The 18463-nt window shown below is 35.8% G+C and overlaps 1 protein-coding gene and 1 pseudogene across 1 annotated transcript in view; one reads left to right on the forward strand and one right to left on the reverse strand.

Annotated features, from left to right (window-relative positions):
• HMBOX1 (homeobox containing 1) overlaps positions 1-18463 on the reverse strand; it is a 166920-nt gene that overhangs the window by 33935 nt on the left and 114522 nt on the right. The window contains 1 exon segment of the mRNA XM_028519845.2: positions 14017-14172. Within this exon segment, the coding sequence (XP_028375646.1) occupies positions 14017-14172 (156 nt within the window).
• On the forward strand, positions 11333-13771 carry LOC114502493 (annotated as a pseudogene).

An 18463-nucleotide genomic window follows, 5' to 3' on the forward strand; every position in this document is an offset into this window, starting at 1 on the left:
TGGACATTTCATATAGACAGAATCATAATAGTGTCCTTTGTGACAATAAATGTTTCTGGAACTAGGTATTTTAAAAGTCAAATATGTGGTATACATAATGCAATGAGGTCAGAGAAGTGAAAACGGCAAACAAAAAGTGCGAGAATATATATACTTATAAAATGAGTATCTACTGTTAGCTAGGTACTAAAATATGCGGTAGGAAAAAAATTTTTCTTCATGGTAGGGAATGTCACTGGAGTGCTTTGGGGACGGTAAGAGGCAGGAACACAGAATCTGTGTGTGCTGTATGCTAGCCAGAGCTCCTCTCCAAGTGCTTCACTCTCCTCGTTCAAACGGGAAGCAAGGTCATCATGAGAACAAAGACGGCGAGTATGCAGAGAACAAAGTATGGAATAATTGTTTAGGAGAGTGAGAAAGAATGAACCAGGAAGATAGAGTATGATTGTCTGGCAGAATTAAAGACCCACTTGAGGTTCACAGTCATGAATTTAAAATGAGATCAGTCAGCAGGGTTTTAAGTTTTCCTCCAGCCACATTTAGCTGCAAAAATGCAGAAACAGTATAAGAATATAAGGCAGAAAGAGAAGAGCAGGGTTTAACTAGGGTTCATTTACACTAGTGACTTTCCATCTACTATATTGATGGTTCCTAAATCTTCATTTCTAATGCCACTGAAATCTCCTAAAACAGAAATTCTGAGATATCTTCACAGTGAAAGCTCTTAGGTAAAGGGAACTTAGATTTAAAGAAAATTGTTTAACGTTGTGAGGAAGGCATTCTAATATGTGCTTTATATATATTATTATTTCACACAAATCTCCTAACTTCTCATAATAACCATCCCCATTTTACAGAAAATCGAAAATTCCTGAAGATTAACGTAAGGCAAAGCTGAAATTGAATGGTAAGTCTGTATGACTCTACAGCCCACCCACTCTCCACTATACCATAATACCTGCCCAAAGTGGAACTGTTAACAGTTCTGAGACTGCCTCCTAGATGAACGCTCCGAGAGCATCTCCATGGCTGAACTCTCCTTTAGACTCTTGCTGTCATCTCTGTGTTCAATCTGCAACTGGCTAGGCTGGTTTGTACCTTCATTTCTTTTTCTGGCATCTATGACCTTCTATTAGTTTTCTTTCCCTTTGCTTTTTGATAATACAGTCTGAGTCCTCACCACTCATGTGTTCATTACTCTAACGACAGCCTCCTAGGTGGCCTCAGTCTATCCCTCCTCCAATCTATTTACATACGTGTATAGGCTAGTCACTTTCTTTCACTGCTTTTAGAGAGAAAGGAAGGGAGAGAGAAACATCAGTGTGAGGGAGAAACATCTATCAGTTGTCTCCCATATGCACTGGGATCGGGATTGAACCTGCAATGGTGTGTGGCATGGAAAAGAACCCACAACCTTTCAGTTATGGGCCAACGCTCCATCCAGCTGAGCCACACTAACCAGGATGCTGCAGTTCTTAAAAATAAACTGTAAATAATAAATATCTATAGTATAGAATTGTGAAGATTCAATAAGATCAATTGTCTCATGGAATAATGATAAATAAGGTCGATAATTATACATAAACTGTAAAATCTTATTCAAGTAACACAGGACAGATACAGTACAACTCACATTTATTTTATATTTTACCTTCTCTTGATTCTAGGTGTCTGATACGTGCTCAGACATACACTGATCGGTTGGCTTTTTGCCCATCTTCCATAGTCCCACTTATATTATCCAATAGACCAATCTGATCAGGTTTAATCTCCTTAATGATGAATCCAGAAAACCAAAGCTATAGTGTAACTAAACATGGCACTTATTTAATTATAGCACGCATGGCATAATAAAGTCCTAAAGATTCAAAGTAGAGATGCTGCTAATGAAAATCCCTATGTTCGCCACAAAGACCTGATAATCTCCTAACATTACAGTATGGTTTCTCTGATTCTCTCACTGGTGAACTATCCATCATCCATTCGAGTGCAGCCAAACTCTCACCACTCTGGTAAAGTCTTCCTGACTTTCTTCTGCTTGTGCACATCTCATGATCCCACAAACTTATTACCTATTTTCATAATGGTGTTTATTCCTCAATGCCATAATTGCTTGTATGCTGGGGCTCCCCCACCTCCAAGTGTGAAAGGTAATATACTTCAAGGTAACTAAAGAGTTGAGAAGAAGTTCTTAATAGGAGAATTCTAGCTGATTACTGCAAAATAAATGAAAAAATTGCAACACACCCATTTTGCAACCCTGTATGAAACAACTGGGTAGAAAAAAAAAAGCATCAGAAGATGACGACACAGTGATTTCCAATCCTGGCTGTACTTCAGAGTCACTAGGGGACTTTGCAGATACACCTCTGCCTCGGTCCCACATCTAGAAACTATGATTCAGTTGGTCAGGGGTAAGTACGCAATGGTAATGTTAGAAGCTCCCAGGTAACCCTAATATGCAGCCAGGAGTAAGACTCACTGCTCTAAAAACTATTTGGTAGAGGGGGAACTTTATAAGAAGTAGATTGGGATGATAGCACTGAATCTACTGATTAATCTTAAGAGTTACTAAAAATAGGACACCCAGACATTATGTGCCTCCCTTATATGATGTAACAGAAAGAACAATGCACCAGTTATGTGCCAAAAGGACTGAACCAGAATCTAATCAAGACCCTAGATCTGATTACCTGTGTGCAGAAAATATGTAGTCACGTTAAGAGACACTATGCAGATGTCATTGGCCAAATCCAAAGTGTGGGAAATTCATCAGGACAAATCTTTGGACTCTTCAACAAATAAACAGCATGAAAAAAGTTGTGTGTATAAGGAACTGTCACAAATTAAGACACTCAAGAGACATATCCACCAAATGCAGTGTGTAAAAATAAATGCTTGGTAAGTGAATGAATGCTCATTAGAGAAAAAAGACAAATCATGATAAATGATGGAGTATTAAATCTTGTACTTTGAAAAGCAGGGCTAGATGAGGAAAAGGATGCAGAAGCCTACTAATTTTGGTATGTGAATTAGTGAAATACCTGTGTCTGTCACGGTCACAGAAAATTTTTCAGAATATTTCAGTGGACTTAATGTTTGGTTTTTAATTTATATTTGTATTTACCTTAAGATTTTGAATGAAGAGGAAAACAAAACAAATTATCGAAGGTGAATATAACTGTATCTTCTTATTGGGGATGAGACACAGTTGTTCTGTATCAGAGCTGTCCAGTAAAATTTTCTGTAGTTCCATAACTGTGCTGTCAGTAGCCATGCACCACTTCTAGGCACTTGAAATGTTATGAATTTTATTTAATTTTAAATAAATTTAAGTAGAGCACACGATTACACCTCTCCTTTCGACCTGCAACATTTTCTCCTTTCTTTTTACCTGATTAACTCTCACCATATTCCTTGTTATAAGATCTCCCAGCACCAAGTACCTTTCTTTTCACACCTGTGTTACAGTTGCAATGTTACCTTCATCTGTGTGATCATCTGATTGTCTCCAACCCGACTGTGAACTCCAAGAGGGCAGGAACTACTTGCGGTCACCAGTGTGTTACTGGGCCTACTACAATGACACTCAAATATTTAAAGTAAATGTTATTATCAGATAACATTGTGTAACTGAGGTTTTGTGGTATATGAAGACTTTTCATTTCTCATAGTTCCATGTGATTTGATCTAAAATTTAGATCCTCCTTGAACACACATATAATATATATACAAAAATAAAGAGAACTGTACCATAAAACCCTAGGTAAACATCACCAAGCTAGAGAAATCATCAACTAACTGATACTATTCTTGGTTTATCTACACCCTTGCCCCGTCTTTCCACCCTGTGTAAATTTTAAGTAAATCCCAGATATCATATCATTTTATTACAGATTTCAGTACACATTTCTAAAACTAAGAGCTCTTATTTTTAAAATGTGGCACCATTCATACATAAGAAACCATTATCATAACTCAAACAAGAATCATCATTTATCCAGCCAATGTTCAAAGGATTTTTTTTTTTAACACTTGAAGAAACAGAGTTGTTATTCTTAGGATCTCTCACATCATTGATTTTGTTGGCTTGAATCCCCACAGTATCATTTAACAGAACTTTGTTTTCATATTTCTATAAACTTATAGCTGGGTCTAAAGGCTTGATTCAATTCAATTTTGTTGGAAAGAATACTCTACTGGGGTGCTGTGTACATCCCCCAAGAGGTACACAATGCCTAGTTTTCTGACTTTTGGGGATGTTAGCAGCTATTAATGATCATTGTCAGATCTATTATTTAGGTGTTTACAAAATGATAATGTTCTAATTATATTACCCCTTTTCCATTTATCAGCTGGAATCCACCAGAGAAAAACTCTGGTTAATTGAAGATAAAGTTCATATGTGAAAGGTCCGTAAAATGTTCAGTTCTTTCCTTTGACCACTTTTTTTTTAATTTTATTTTAATCATTGTTCAAGTACAGTTTTCTCCCTTTTACTCCCAATCCAGCCCACCCTCCCAACCCTCCCCACTTCCTTCCCATTACCACCCTCCCCCTAGTTCTTGTCCATGTGTCCTTTAAATTTGTTCCCGTGAACCCTTCCCACTGTCCCATGAAATTCCCTCTTCTCTCCCCTGTGGTCACTGTCAGCCTGTCCTCTATTTCAGTGTCTTTGGTTATATTTTGCTTGTTTCTTTGTTTTGTTGTTTAGGTTCCTGTTAAAGGTGAGATCATATGGTATTTGTCTTTCACTGCCTGGCTTGTTTTGCTTAGCATAATGCTTTCCAGCTCCATCCAAGCTGTTGCAAAGGCTAGGAGCTCCTTCTTTCTTTCTGCTGCATAGAATTCCATTGTGTAAATGTACCATAGTTTTTTGATCCATTCATTTACTGATGGGCATCTAGGTTGCTTCCAGCATCTAGCTACTGTAAATTGTGCTGCTATGAACATTGGGATGCATAGGTTCTTTTGGACTGGTGTTTTAGTATTCTTAGGATAGAGTCCCAGCAGTGGAATTGCTGGGTCAAAAGGTAGATACATTTTTAGTTTTCTGAGGAAGTTCCATACTGCTTTCCATAGTGGTTGTACCAGTCTGCAGTCCCACCAACAGTGCACTAGGGTCCCCTTTTCTCCACAACCTCTCCAACATTTGTTGTTTGTTGCTTTGTTTATGATGGCCCTTCTGACTGGTGTGAAGTGGTATCTCACTGTGGTTTATTTGCATCTCTCTGATAGCTAGCGATATTGAACATCGTTTCATGTGTCTTTGGATCTTCTGTATGTCCTCCTTGGAGAAGTGTCTGTTCAAGTCTTTTGCCCATTTTTTAATTGGATTCCTTGTCTTCTTAGAGTGTAGTCGTGTAAGTTCTTTATATATTTTGGAGATTAAACTCTTGTCTGAGGTATCATTGGCAAATATGTTTTCCCATACAGTTGGTTATCTTTTAATTTTGATACTGTTTTCTTTAGCTGTGCATAAGCTTTTAATTTTGATGAGGTCCCATTTGTTTATTCTTTCCTTTATGTCCCTTGCTCTAGGGGACAAGTCAGTAAAAAAGTTTCTGCGTGAAATATCTGAGATTTCCCTACCTACGTTCTCCTCTAGGACTTTAATGGTGTCACGTTTTATATTTAAGTCTTTTATCCACCTTGAATTTATTTTTGAAATGGTATAAGTTGGTGCTCGAGTTTCATTTTTTTGCACATGGCTGTCCAGTTCTCCCAACACCATTTGTTGATGAAGCTATTTTTACTCCATTTCATGCTGCTGCCTCCTTTGTCAAATATTAATTGACCATAGAGACTTGGGTTTATTTCTGGGCTCTCTGTTCTGTTCCATTGGTTTATGTGCCTGTTTTTATGCCAGTACCAGGCTGTTTTGATTACAGTGGCCTTGTAGTATAGTTTAGTGTTAGGTATTGTGATCCCTCCTACTTTACTCTTCTTTCTCAAAATTGTAGCAGCTATTCGGGGTCGTTTATGATTCCATATAAATTTTTGAAGTGTTGTTCTATGTCTGTGAAATATGCCATTGGTACTTTAATAGAAATTACATTGAATGTGTAAATTGCTTTGGGTAGTATGGACATTTTGATGATATTAATTCTTCCAATCCATCCCTTTTACCACTTTTAAATATTCAGTTGGTTCTCTAATACTCTCCAAGTGTGACTAATAATTTTTAGTATCATTATTATACATGGATTTCTAATAAGTTTGATGTGCTTCAATCTACTACAATTGGTATCTTTACTAATATTCAAATTGTCCCTTTCTTTAGAGAGTGGGAGACTCTTCAAGGTGGCTCCTGAGTCCTTTTGATATCACTTATCTGGAATGGCCTTCCTTTAACAAGATGTCTAGTCTCATCATGTACATTTCCTGCCTCAGGCTTGGAATGAGACATTTCTTCAAGAAGTGGTGATGGGCTCTGGCTGGTGCAGCTCAGTGGAGTGAGCGCTGGCCTGTGAACTGAAGGGTCACCAGTTCGATTCCCATTCAGGGAGCATGCCTGGGTTGTGGGCCAGGACCCTGATTAGGGGCGTTTGAGAGGCATCCATTGGATGTTTATCTCTCACATCAATGTCTCGCTCCCTTTCCCCCCTCTCTCTGAAAATAAATAAGTAAAATCTTTTTAAAAAATGGTAATGGAACTTATAATCACAACCTGGGCTATAGGCATGCTAATTTCCACTAAGTGGATCACTGTTTATAGGCCTTTTGAGTAGGTGGAGCTAAAAAGTTCCCCCATGCATTTTCAAAAGAAAATCTAATCAATTATATCACTGTTTATAATTTAAATTCTGTATCACAGAATTTTCCCATCAAAGTTATATCTGGCTTTGTAGCAGAAATTAATAAGCTGGTCCTAAAGTTCATATGGAAATTCCAAGGGACCGAGAATAGGTGAAACAATCTTTAAAAAAGAAGGAAGCAAAGAATTCATACTTCCAGATTTCAAAACTCACTACAACATGACAGTGATCATGTCAGTACACTGGGCCATAGGGACAGACATGTATGTACATCAACGGAACAGACTTGAGGGTTCAGAAATGCACCGTCACATTCACAGTCAATTGACTTCTGACAAGAATGCAAGGCTAATCGATGGGAAAAGAATTGTTTTTTCAACAGTGCTAGGACAACTGGATATTCACATGCAAAATAATATTGAGCTCCTCCCATCACATTGAAAAATTAACTAAAAAATGCATCAAAGATCCAGGTGTACGAGTTGTAAGTATAAAACTCTTAGAAAAAAAATAAGAATAAATCTTTGTGACTTTGATTTAGGCAAAGCCTTCTTAGATAAACAACAGACAAAAAAATAAATTGGACTTCATCAAAATTAAAAATGTGCATGTTCCGAAGGTCACCAGCAAGAACGTGAAAAGACCACCCACAGAATGGGAGAAAATATTTGCAAACCATATATCTGAAAAGGGACTTGAACCTAGAATACATAAAAAAGTCTTGCAGTTCAATATAAAAGACAAATAATTTAAAAAATGGTCAAAGGATCTGAACAGATATTTCTTCAAGGAAAAGATACAAATAGCCAATAAGCATATGAAAAGATGCTTAACATAATTAGGGAAGGAAATGCAAGTCAAATGAGACTACACAAGAACAACAAGATTCTACTTCACACACCTGCGAAGAGCTACAACCAGTAAGACAGACAATAACAAGTGCTGGAGAGAAACTAGAACCATCATGCTGGATGAAATATAAAATGGTGCATTGGCTTAGGAAAACATCTGGCAGTCCCTTAAAAGGTTGAACACAGTTACCATATGACACAGCAGTTCCACTAGAACACAAATTTTGTTCATGGCAGTATTATTCATAATAGCTAAAAATTGGAAACAACCCCAAATTCCATCAACTGATTAATAAATAAAAATATGACACATCCATGTAATGGAATATTAGTTGACAGGAAAAAGGAATGGAATACCAATATATGTTACAACATGGATGGAACTTGAAACATTATGCTAATGAAAGTGAGTCACAAAAGGCCATATACTGCATGTTTCCATTCACACGGGAAGTCCAGAATAGGCACATCTGAGTACAGAGAGAGTTCCGCAGGCTGGAGAAGGGTGGGGGGAAAAGAGTGACTACAACTAGGCAGTTCCCAATGGTAACATTGTGAAGAACATTTGTGTAACTGTAAATATTCTAACAAGCATGTACTGCATACTTTAGGTAAGTGAACTGTACTTCAATAAGGCTGTTATTAAAATAATAAACTTCGAATAAATTTCTGCCTTTATACATACACATATACAAGATTACAGTTTTTAATTTAATTCTCTTTAATTTTTTTGTATCTGTCTTACAAGGAAATCTTGGTTTATAATAACATTACTATTTTATCTATATTTACGTCTATATATAACTAAAAATAATAATAGTACTTGAATAAAAATATTAACAAAAATTACTAAAAACAGTATAAACTTTTGTTGTAGCTCTTATTTCTAAACTGGGAAGCATAGTCAAAATACTGTATTATAAAGCTATTTGATATAGTTTCTGAGAGTTTAAGTCACCAATTTATACATAGGTTTGTTTTTTTTCATTTTAGTTATTTTTTAGGTATCACCTTCCATTCAATTTAATTGTTTTATAATTACATAAAGTATTTATATTACAATATCAAAACAAGGTATATTCAGAAGTCTAGCTTCTATCCTTGTCCCTGTTTTTTCTCTTCTATTGGTAACCACATTTTTCAACAGTTTTTTCCTTTCATTTAAAAACAAATTATAAGTAAATACACAAATAGATTAACAACAGCCTCCTTTATACAACTGACGCTGCCTTTTGAAAATAACATTACATCCTGGAGATCAATGTATACAGAAAATTATTCATTCTCAAAGTTGCAAAACTGTAATAAAAAAGCCTTTCAAAACATTAACTACCACAATGGTACAGAAGGTCACAGTATTGTTTTTATTTAGAGAAAGGAAAAATTCATTCCTTTTTTCAGTTGCATAGATTAAAGACACTTATGAATTAAAATTAGGGTTAAAAAGTGAAAATTAATATTAAATGGGAGCCTTATACAGGTAAGTGCTCAGTATCTTTTAACTGCAACTGAATCACTGTGATACTGTGGCTAGTTCTTGTTCCCTTGTAAAAAAATAAAAGGAACTGCAAAGCCTTCGACATTCAAGTCTTAAAACGTACTAGGAATATTACCTACCATTATTAATGTTATCAAATTTTAAATTAATCCTTCCTCACACTGACATTATGTGATTAATGTATATGGGTATCTTCACAAAAAAATTAAATTAAATGAGGGCAGTAGCATGATTAGAACTTATACCAACTAGAAACTAATACCAGAACTTATTTTGTTACACACAGAAAAATGTGTAACATTCCAAATCAGTTCAACATTATTATTATTTAACTTCATGTCTGTTACCTGGTAAATTCTGAAGACATTTTTAAAGGAATCAAGATTTCTTGAGAAAAATCAGATTGTAAATGTCAGTTCTCTGCGACAATATATCTCATTCTTTCCACTTTAATCAAGCATATAAGGATTCATTTTATTCAATAAATGGCTTCTACTCTTATCTATATAAAGAGAGTGAGGAAAGGAACAGATGATGACATCAATGATAACCTATAGTCTCATTCTGGGCTACTGGATTCCAACTTCTTCCTGAAGCAACCTTTTCATTTCACCATTATCACAAGAACAGACACATGGCCTGAACGCCAGCATTTTAAATCTCTTTCTCTTTCAGGTAGCAAAGTTAATAAGCTGGGAAATAATCAGGAAATAGGCAGGAAAAGAGATGCCAAAGTACTAGATGACATATAATTTGCTACTGGCTATTGAAAAACTTCATTTTACAAGATGAAGAAGCTACAGCTCAGAGTTTATAACCTGCACAAAGTTACACAGCTGGGTTAATAGCAAAGCCAAAACCAAATTTTAGGTCTTCTGACTGAGTCAAATGCTTTTTCCAGTATGTCATTAGACTGGTCAGATTAGATAATTGGAAAAAAAAATCCCCAAAACCTGAAGCTTTCTCAATGTAAATATCTATTCTATATCAGCTGAGAAGTTAAAACTAGTTTTATACATTCAATTTAATTTATTATTGAAATTATTGAGAAATATCAACATGAAAACCCATTTGTTTTTACCTCTGCTTAATATATTCTTTTCCTCCTCATTTAATCTTAGGAAGTAAGTATTTTTGTAACAGAAAATTATTATTCCACATAAAAGTCTCCATCAAAACAAAATCCTATAAACATTACTTGAGACTAAAAGGATAATTCTACTTTAGATCCACCCTAAATATACTCAACACTTTGTAATCATATGTAATTAATTTATACCATTTCATATGGGAAAACTGAATCCAAGTCAATTCAACTTTAAAAGCATTGAGTATCTACTATGGATCAGGTCCTGATGCTACAGTTAGACGATTAACTACCAAATCAAAGTAAAAACACAAGTATTGCTGACCTTTGAGACTAAGCACACTTAGTCTTACCAAGGAAAGTTCAATCTCAGTGGCCTCCCAGTGTTGCCCTGACACTAAAACCAGACGAAAGTAAATTATTGGCCAATACCCTTGATGAGCATGGATGCAAAGAACCTCAAACAAATATGAGCAAACTGCATACAGCAATACACTAAAAAGATCACACACCATGCTTAAGTGGGATTTACTCCCAGGTGCAAGGTTGATTCTATACCCACAAATCAATTAACCTGACACAACACATGAACAAAATGAAAGATAAAATAATACGATCATATCAATAGACGCAGAAAAGAAAGCATCTGACAAAACCCAACATGCATTTATGATTAAAAACTCTCAGCAAACTGAGGACAGCATACCTCGACATAATAAAGGGACATATCACAAACCCACAGCTAACATTATACTCTAGAATGGAGATTTGAAAGCTTTTTGTTCAGGAACAAGACAGCACTGTCCACTTTCAACACTTTTATTCAATATAGTGTTGAAAGGCTTAGCCACAGTACTCAAACAAAAAGGAAAAAAAAGACATAAAAGACATGCAAATTGGAAAGGAAGAAGGCAAACTGTCATCATTTGTAGATTACATGGCACTATTTATAGAGAACCCTAAAGATTTTACAAAAAAACTATTCGAACTTATAAAATGAATTCAGTAAAGTAGGACACATTAATATTCAGAAATCTGATGGCATTTTTTATCAAAAACAAACTATCAGAAAGAGAATTTAAGAAAACAATCCCATTTACAGTTGCATCAAAAAGAATAAAATTCCTAGGAATAAACCATGGAGGTGAAAGACCTATATGTGAAAGTGCGTGAGACACTAAAGGAAGAAATTAAAAGATACAAATAAGTGAAAGCACATACTGTGCTTATGAAGTGAAAGAATTACTACTGTTAAAATTTCCATATTACACAAACCAATCTACAGATTCCATGCAATCCCTATCAGAATACCATGGCATTTTTCACAGAACTAAAACAATACAAAAATTTATATAAAACCACAAAGACTCCAAAAGCCAAAGCAATCTTGAGAAAGTAGGGACAAAATTGGAGGCATCACACTACCTATTATCAAACTATACTACAAGGTTATAATAATAAAAACAGCATGGCACTGACACTTAAAACAGACACAAAAATCAATGGAAGAGAACAGAGAGCCCAAAATAAACCCATGCCTATATCTATGACACGGGAGGCAACAAAATATTGAATACAAGGGGGTAAAGACAGTCTCTTCAACAAATGATGTTGGGAAAACTGGACAAATACATGTAAAAGAATGAAACTGGCCATTATCTTAAACTCAAAATGGATTAAAGACTTAACTGTAACATTTGAAACCATAAAAACTCTAGAGGAAAACATAGGCAGTAAACCCTCTGCCATTGTTCTTAGTAAATTTCTTTTTGGATATGTTTCCTTGAGCAAGAGAAACCAAAAAAATGAACAAATGGGACTACCTTAAACTAAAGAGTTTTTGTACAGCGAAGGAAACCATCAGCAAAACAAAAAAACTTACTGACTAGAAGAAGATACTTGCCAATGAGACCTCCAATAAGGGGTTAATATCCAAAATTGGTAAGAAACTCATACAACACCAAAAAACAAACAATCCAATTAAAAAGTTGGCAGAAGACCTGAAGAGACCTGTCTTCTCCCAACAGGACATACAGATGGTCAACAAACATATCAAAAGACGCTCAACATCACTAATCATTAAAGAAATGTAAATTAAAACCAATATAAAATATCACCTGACACCTGTCAGAATGGTTATCATCAATAAATCAACAAACAAGTGTTGTCAAGAAGTGTGGAGAAAAGGGAACCCTCGTGCACTGTTGGTGGGATTGTAAATTGGTGCAGACACTATCAAAAACAGTATGGTCCTCAAAAACTTAATAAAACTATCATATGACCCAGCAATTCAACTTTTGAGTATTTATCTTAAGAAAACCAAAACACTAATTTAAAAAAATATGTGCACCCCATGTTCACTGCAGCGTTATTTACAATAGGCAAGACAGAAGCAACCTAAGTGTCCATCGACATTTGAATGGGTAAAGTAAAAGCGGAACATATGCAATGGAATACTACCCAGCCATGAAAAGAACAAAATCTGGCAATTTGCAACAACTTGGATGGACCAAGAAGGTATTACACTAAATGCAGTAAGTAGGCAGAGAAAGACAAATACCATATGATTTCACTTACATGTGAAATCTAAAAACCAAAATAAGCAAACAAAACAGAAACAACCCATTGATTCAGTAAACAAACTGATGGTTGCCAATGAGAGGGGGGGGTGTGGAGATAAGTGGCAACAACGGTGAAGGGATTAAAAAGTACAAATTGCTGCTATACAAGCAGGCACAGGGATGTAAAGTACAGCACAGGAAATACAGTCAATAACTTGTCATAACTATATATGGTGACAGGTGGGTACCAGACTTTTGGGGGATTGCTTTTTAAGTTATACAAAACTCTAACCACTATGCCGTACACCTGAAACTAATATAGTATTGTATATACTATATACAATACTATATTGTATATAACTGAAACATTTTTTACATTAAAAAAATTTCTCAGTGGCTTCCTAATCATTCAATTATTTTGTTGAATTTAAGATACCAAAGAGTTTTCTTAAAATATTATATGAAGATCTAAATTTAAACAAATTCTTCTAGCTCTTTGAGAAAGACACAGTCACAGCTACAACTGAGCTCTGTCGGCTGGCTCCTATTCCTGACTCACTGCTGTCTACTCTCGCTGAGCAGCAGCAAGTCCTTAGGATGCCGTGCCACAGGCATGGCTTAAAGATACCAGGGAGACACTGGGGGAACCAGAGGCGGCAGTTCACCAAACTGCAGTTACTCTAACCAGCTGCAATGTAAAGTCTTTGGGGAAGGTGTGAGCTGACCTGATCAGAGGCTCAAAGGAAAAGAATCTCAGAGTGAAAGGACCAGTTCCGATGCCTACCAAGACTCTGAGAATCATCGGTGCAAGAAAAACTCCCTGGGGGGACAGTTCTAAGACTTGGGATTGGTTTCAGATGAGGATCCATGGATAACTCTTTGACTTGCACAGCCCTTCTGAGACTGTTAAGCAGACTCCTTCCATCATTATTGAGCTAGGTAGGAGTCAAGGCTGAATCACCATGGCAGATACTTAAATCAACCTTTTTAATAAATTGACTATTAGTTGTTAAAAAGTTTCTTTTAAAGTTTCTTAAATTACTGAAGATACTATTAAGTATATTGAGAGATGTTAACTCTAGTAATATGAATTCTCAATGGTAAGGACATGTTATTTCAATAATGCAGCACTTATAAAACTCACAAATACTTTTAGAGATAGAACCTAGATCCCAAATTACTTGTTTGACATGAAAACTGTCCAAATCTATTGTAAGTGTCTCTCCTCAGAAGACTGCTCACAGTAAAAGGAGACACGTACCTTTCCATGACAGCCAGGCACTCCTTTCTCCAGGTGAATCGACTCCCTCGTCGCAGTCGGAAGGTGCCCGACGTAGCAGAGACTGGGGGAGGCGTTTGTCTCCATTCGGGGTCTTCTATTGGAATAGGGGCTGGTCTCATACTTAGCGTAGCCCCTAAAATAAACAAGGTATTTTTAGCAAATACTTATTAATTAAAACCAATGATAAATATATCATGAATCAACAACAATAAACTTTTGCCCCTCCACTGAAACTTGCAGGCCTAATACATTTGATATTTATATATTTAAAAAAATTAAAAAATATTGACCAAAATAAAAATCCAAAGAAACAAAAATTCTTCCTTAAAAAAATCATTAATTATTTTTAAATGTCTTTTTTTTTTTTCAGGTTGTCTTTTATCTGTGTCATTTTCTGAAACAAAGCTTAAAATTTATCTCTTTTCCAGCCCTGGCCAGGTAGCTCAGTTCTGGTTAAGAGTGTTGTCCCACTAAGCCAAGATGTGGGTTCAGGGCATATACAAAAATCAACCCACAGAAGAATCAACCAATAGATGCATAATAAGTGGAACAACAAATCAATGTTTCTCTCTCTCTAAAAAAAAATCAATAAAGAAAAATTTATGACTTAAAACATAGGGCAAACTATGGTATGTTGCCATAGTTTAAATACAGTTTTACTTGAGCCCTGTCTGAATGCATGGATAAATGGAACAATAAAAAACCCATGTTTGTTTCTCTCTCTCTCTGTCTTCCCCTTCCTCTCTCTAAAAAACAATAAAAATAAAGTTTTGTTTGAATGTAGCCATACTCATTAATGTATGTATTTCTTTCTTCCTTCTCTTTTCCTTGTTTTTTTTGCATTACAATGGCAAAGTTGAGTAGCTGTGACAGAGACCACATAGCCCACAAAACTTAAAATATTTACTATCTGGCCTTTTACAGAAAGTTTGCTGCTGATCCCTGGTTTAAAAAATTTCTGGCCCACATACTATGAAACTCTAAGCTGAAACCTTTTTTTTAGACAGTTCAAGAAAGAGGGTTCCATTCTGCCAAGATAACTTGGCAATTCAGTCTGGGCCTAATTCAAAGTTAACAAAGTTTACTCATGAGAGGAACTAGGGAGCTGGAAAGTTTAAAAATCTTTGTTTTGGTACCTTTCTGAACACGAACAGGAATGACAGCCTGACAAGGGCACTGGAATCTATCTAAGCAGACTACATACATTTTGTTGTACAGCCATGATAAAAGGTCCAAAACAGAGCCAAGCTAATATCATGGTTTATGAGACAGCGGTAGAAACGGGCTGGGTAAGGCAGGAGGTCCTCTCATCCAAGTCCTGGCACTGATAAAGAGGAGAGGATGGAGAACTCTGGGGCTTCAGTGGGTGGAGGACAGGGAATAGGCCAGTGAATTCCAAGAATTACAGTAGGCCACATATACATATAGCATGCTTCTTAGCTAAGTAGAGTGATAAATGGGTACAAATAAAACCAAGAATACAAAAAGCTTGGCTCAATTGTGAGGTTGAAGGAAATAAGCCAACTGATAATAATGGTTCTTTCTTCGTATTGGGGTTAATTGGTAATATAATTATGCTTTTTTATAATATTCTGTGTTGTTCAGATGTTTTATAAAGAAATTGAATGAAATAAAATTTGTCAGGAAAGAAAAGAAAGGGGGAAGAGGAAGGAGGAAAAGAGGAGAGAGAGAAGTGAGTAGTGGCTGGTTACTTTAAAAGAAATCAAAGGTAATTTATGCACAAAAAGTGGAATTCTGGATAATTTCAAACCTGTAAACACACTTCATTTGAAACATAGTGCTACCCCTGTACTTTTGAGGGTTTTCCCTTCTTTTTCTTTGTTCAATGTAGCAATATTTAAAAATAGCATAAGAAGTACTTTGGAAACACTCTAATAAACAGAGATTTGTTCTAGAAAACTCAGTTCATCTTGCTTTGGTCAAAATGGGTAGAGAGCAATGAACAACCCCAGAAGCTATTCAAAATTATTGACTTTGACAGAAAAGCACAAAGATACTAGAATGCAGGAACAATGTATATAAGACTTTAAAACTCCTCTGAAATAAATATAGGAGTTCTGTGTTTTTTAAACAATCAACTTTTTTGTTTTTACCTTAGAGGAAGTGTGTTACCTATTTTCTACACAGAAACATTTTTCCCCCATATTATATTGGGCTCCCATTAAAAACAAAATATCGCACATTTATCTACCAAACTAAGAGGAAAAAAAACTCCTCTTCCTAATTTGCTGATAGGTTTTTAAATTTTGATAAATGTATTCTTTGTATATGTAATTTCTTATCAGGGCTGTTTCTAGGTGGGCCTTATGAAGGTAACTTCTGGGTGAGCCTTCACCAATCAGCTGTTAAAGTATGACTACAAGGCATGTCATTACGACTCCGTTCACAGAAACCAGCTTCTCCAAAAGTAATTCTTTAACTTGCCCCATGTCACACACGTGATCTCCTTGCGGCTCTGACACTCTGCAGCAGTGAGGGGAGGAGAGTAATACTTCTTTTCTCCAAATTTACTTCATGTGCTTGCTGAATAAGCCTCTTTGGCAAACTTTATTTAATTGTTTAGTTTAAAATATGCAGAATCTGTGCCATGAGCCAAGAAGAAGAACTCAGCAAATCCTGTCTGCTATAGTAATGTTTAAATTAGACAAGGGAAGAGACTGTGGGGCTTAATTTGATTAAATAAAGGAGCTTCTGATGTCAACCATGCTGAATTTAGTACTCACTCCTTTTTTAAAAATAGGCATTTTCTTGTAAATGTTTCGTAAGAAACAAGATAAAATGTTTGTGATCACTTTCCATCATACTATTTTATTCATATGCCTTGGCAAGCTCTGGGTTATGCTGGGAAATTCTGATGATGGTACTGCTTATCAGAGAATTATACTACATCTATATGTATTGGATTATCAGTAAAAATAACCTAAATATCCATTCTATTATTTTTCTTCCTGAGTCCACTTAAAGAGAGAAAACGACAACACACAACAACAAAAAACCCCACCACACCAAAAATCCTTTTCCAAATGGATCCAGAGCGAAAGGGTTGAAAAGAGAAGAACTTTAATCATGGTACACAGAGAGAAATATTCTAAGCCCAGGAATAGAGAATGTTCAAACATTTTTTTGTTTTCAAAATGCTTAAATTTACGTAAACAAAGTACTTTTTTGTTTTGTGATTTTTCCTTAAATTTGATTTTCTTTCTCAGAATATATGCAAAGGGATAGTACCATTTATATTTCTTTTGACGAGCTCTCTATTCTGGACAAAGAAAAATTTATGAAATAAAAGAACTACCTACCAGTAAAAATTAGTGATATTTTTTACCTAACAGCCTCTCAAAAGCAGGTCTGTACTATATGAACCTAGGATCTCAGTTTTTATATCTTGAAAGCTATTAACAAGCCAGACTAATTTTTTCACCTCTCTCCTTCCATTTTCATTATACTGCATATTTACTTTTTTGAATATATAGTACAAATACATGGTGCAAAATTTAGAAAGACACAAAAGGTTTATTTGTTAACAACTCTCAGGTCCACTCCACAAAGCCACTCATCAGTTCCTATATGGCCTTCCAGAGATGTTTCTCTGTTTACCTCAGTGTGTGTGTGTGTGTGTGTGTGTGTGTGTCTGGGTTTGTGTGTGTCCCTATATAAATGGCAATATGCTAGATATCACTGTTTTGTGTCTTTATTAATTTATGAATTGAGTATTACCACATATAAACCCATAACACCTTTATATAAGCCAACTCTTTGGAAAAAAATAGCTATTAGCCTCCACAGTAATTTAGGTAACCAGTTTTTAACGAGGGACATTTAGGTGGATTCCAATCATCTCTGCAATGACATGCAGCGTCTGATGTATTATAAGCAACTACTAACTATACAGTAGATGATTAGCTATTAGATGCTAACATAATTTTAGTTCATCTTATCCAAAAAATAGTAGTTTCAAAGTGGTCCATGGAGTAACAAGACATAATAGAATTCTCAGCTAAAATCAAAAGTTAAAATCCAAGGCTTTTTGGTCAACATGGCAGCATAGGTAAATGCGGTACTACATCCTCCACAATACACACAAAAATACAACTAAACTACAGAACAACCACCAGTCAGAACTGCCTGAAATCTAGTTCAACAGTAGGTCCTACAACTAAAGAATATAATGTATAAGCCACATTGAGACTGGTAGGTGGGGTGGCGATCCTGGAATGGGTAATTCCATGTACCAGATGAAAATAGGGAGGTCTATCTTGACTGCAGAAGTCCCCTCCTGAGGAGCGAGGGTCCCAGGGCCCACACCAGGCACCCCAGCCCAAGTTCTGGTGCAGGGGAGAGCATGTCCCCATGGCTTCTGGCTGTAAAAACCAGCAGGGATTATGGCAGAGAGGAGATGGAAGGC

The sequence above is a fragment of the Phyllostomus discolor genome, chromosome 8, assembly GCF_004126475.2.
Source record: "Phyllostomus discolor isolate MPI-MPIP mPhyDis1 chromosome 8, mPhyDis1.pri.v3, whole genome shotgun sequence".
In the NCBI taxonomy this organism is placed as follows: domain Eukaryota; kingdom Metazoa; phylum Chordata; class Mammalia; order Chiroptera; family Phyllostomidae; genus Phyllostomus; species Phyllostomus discolor.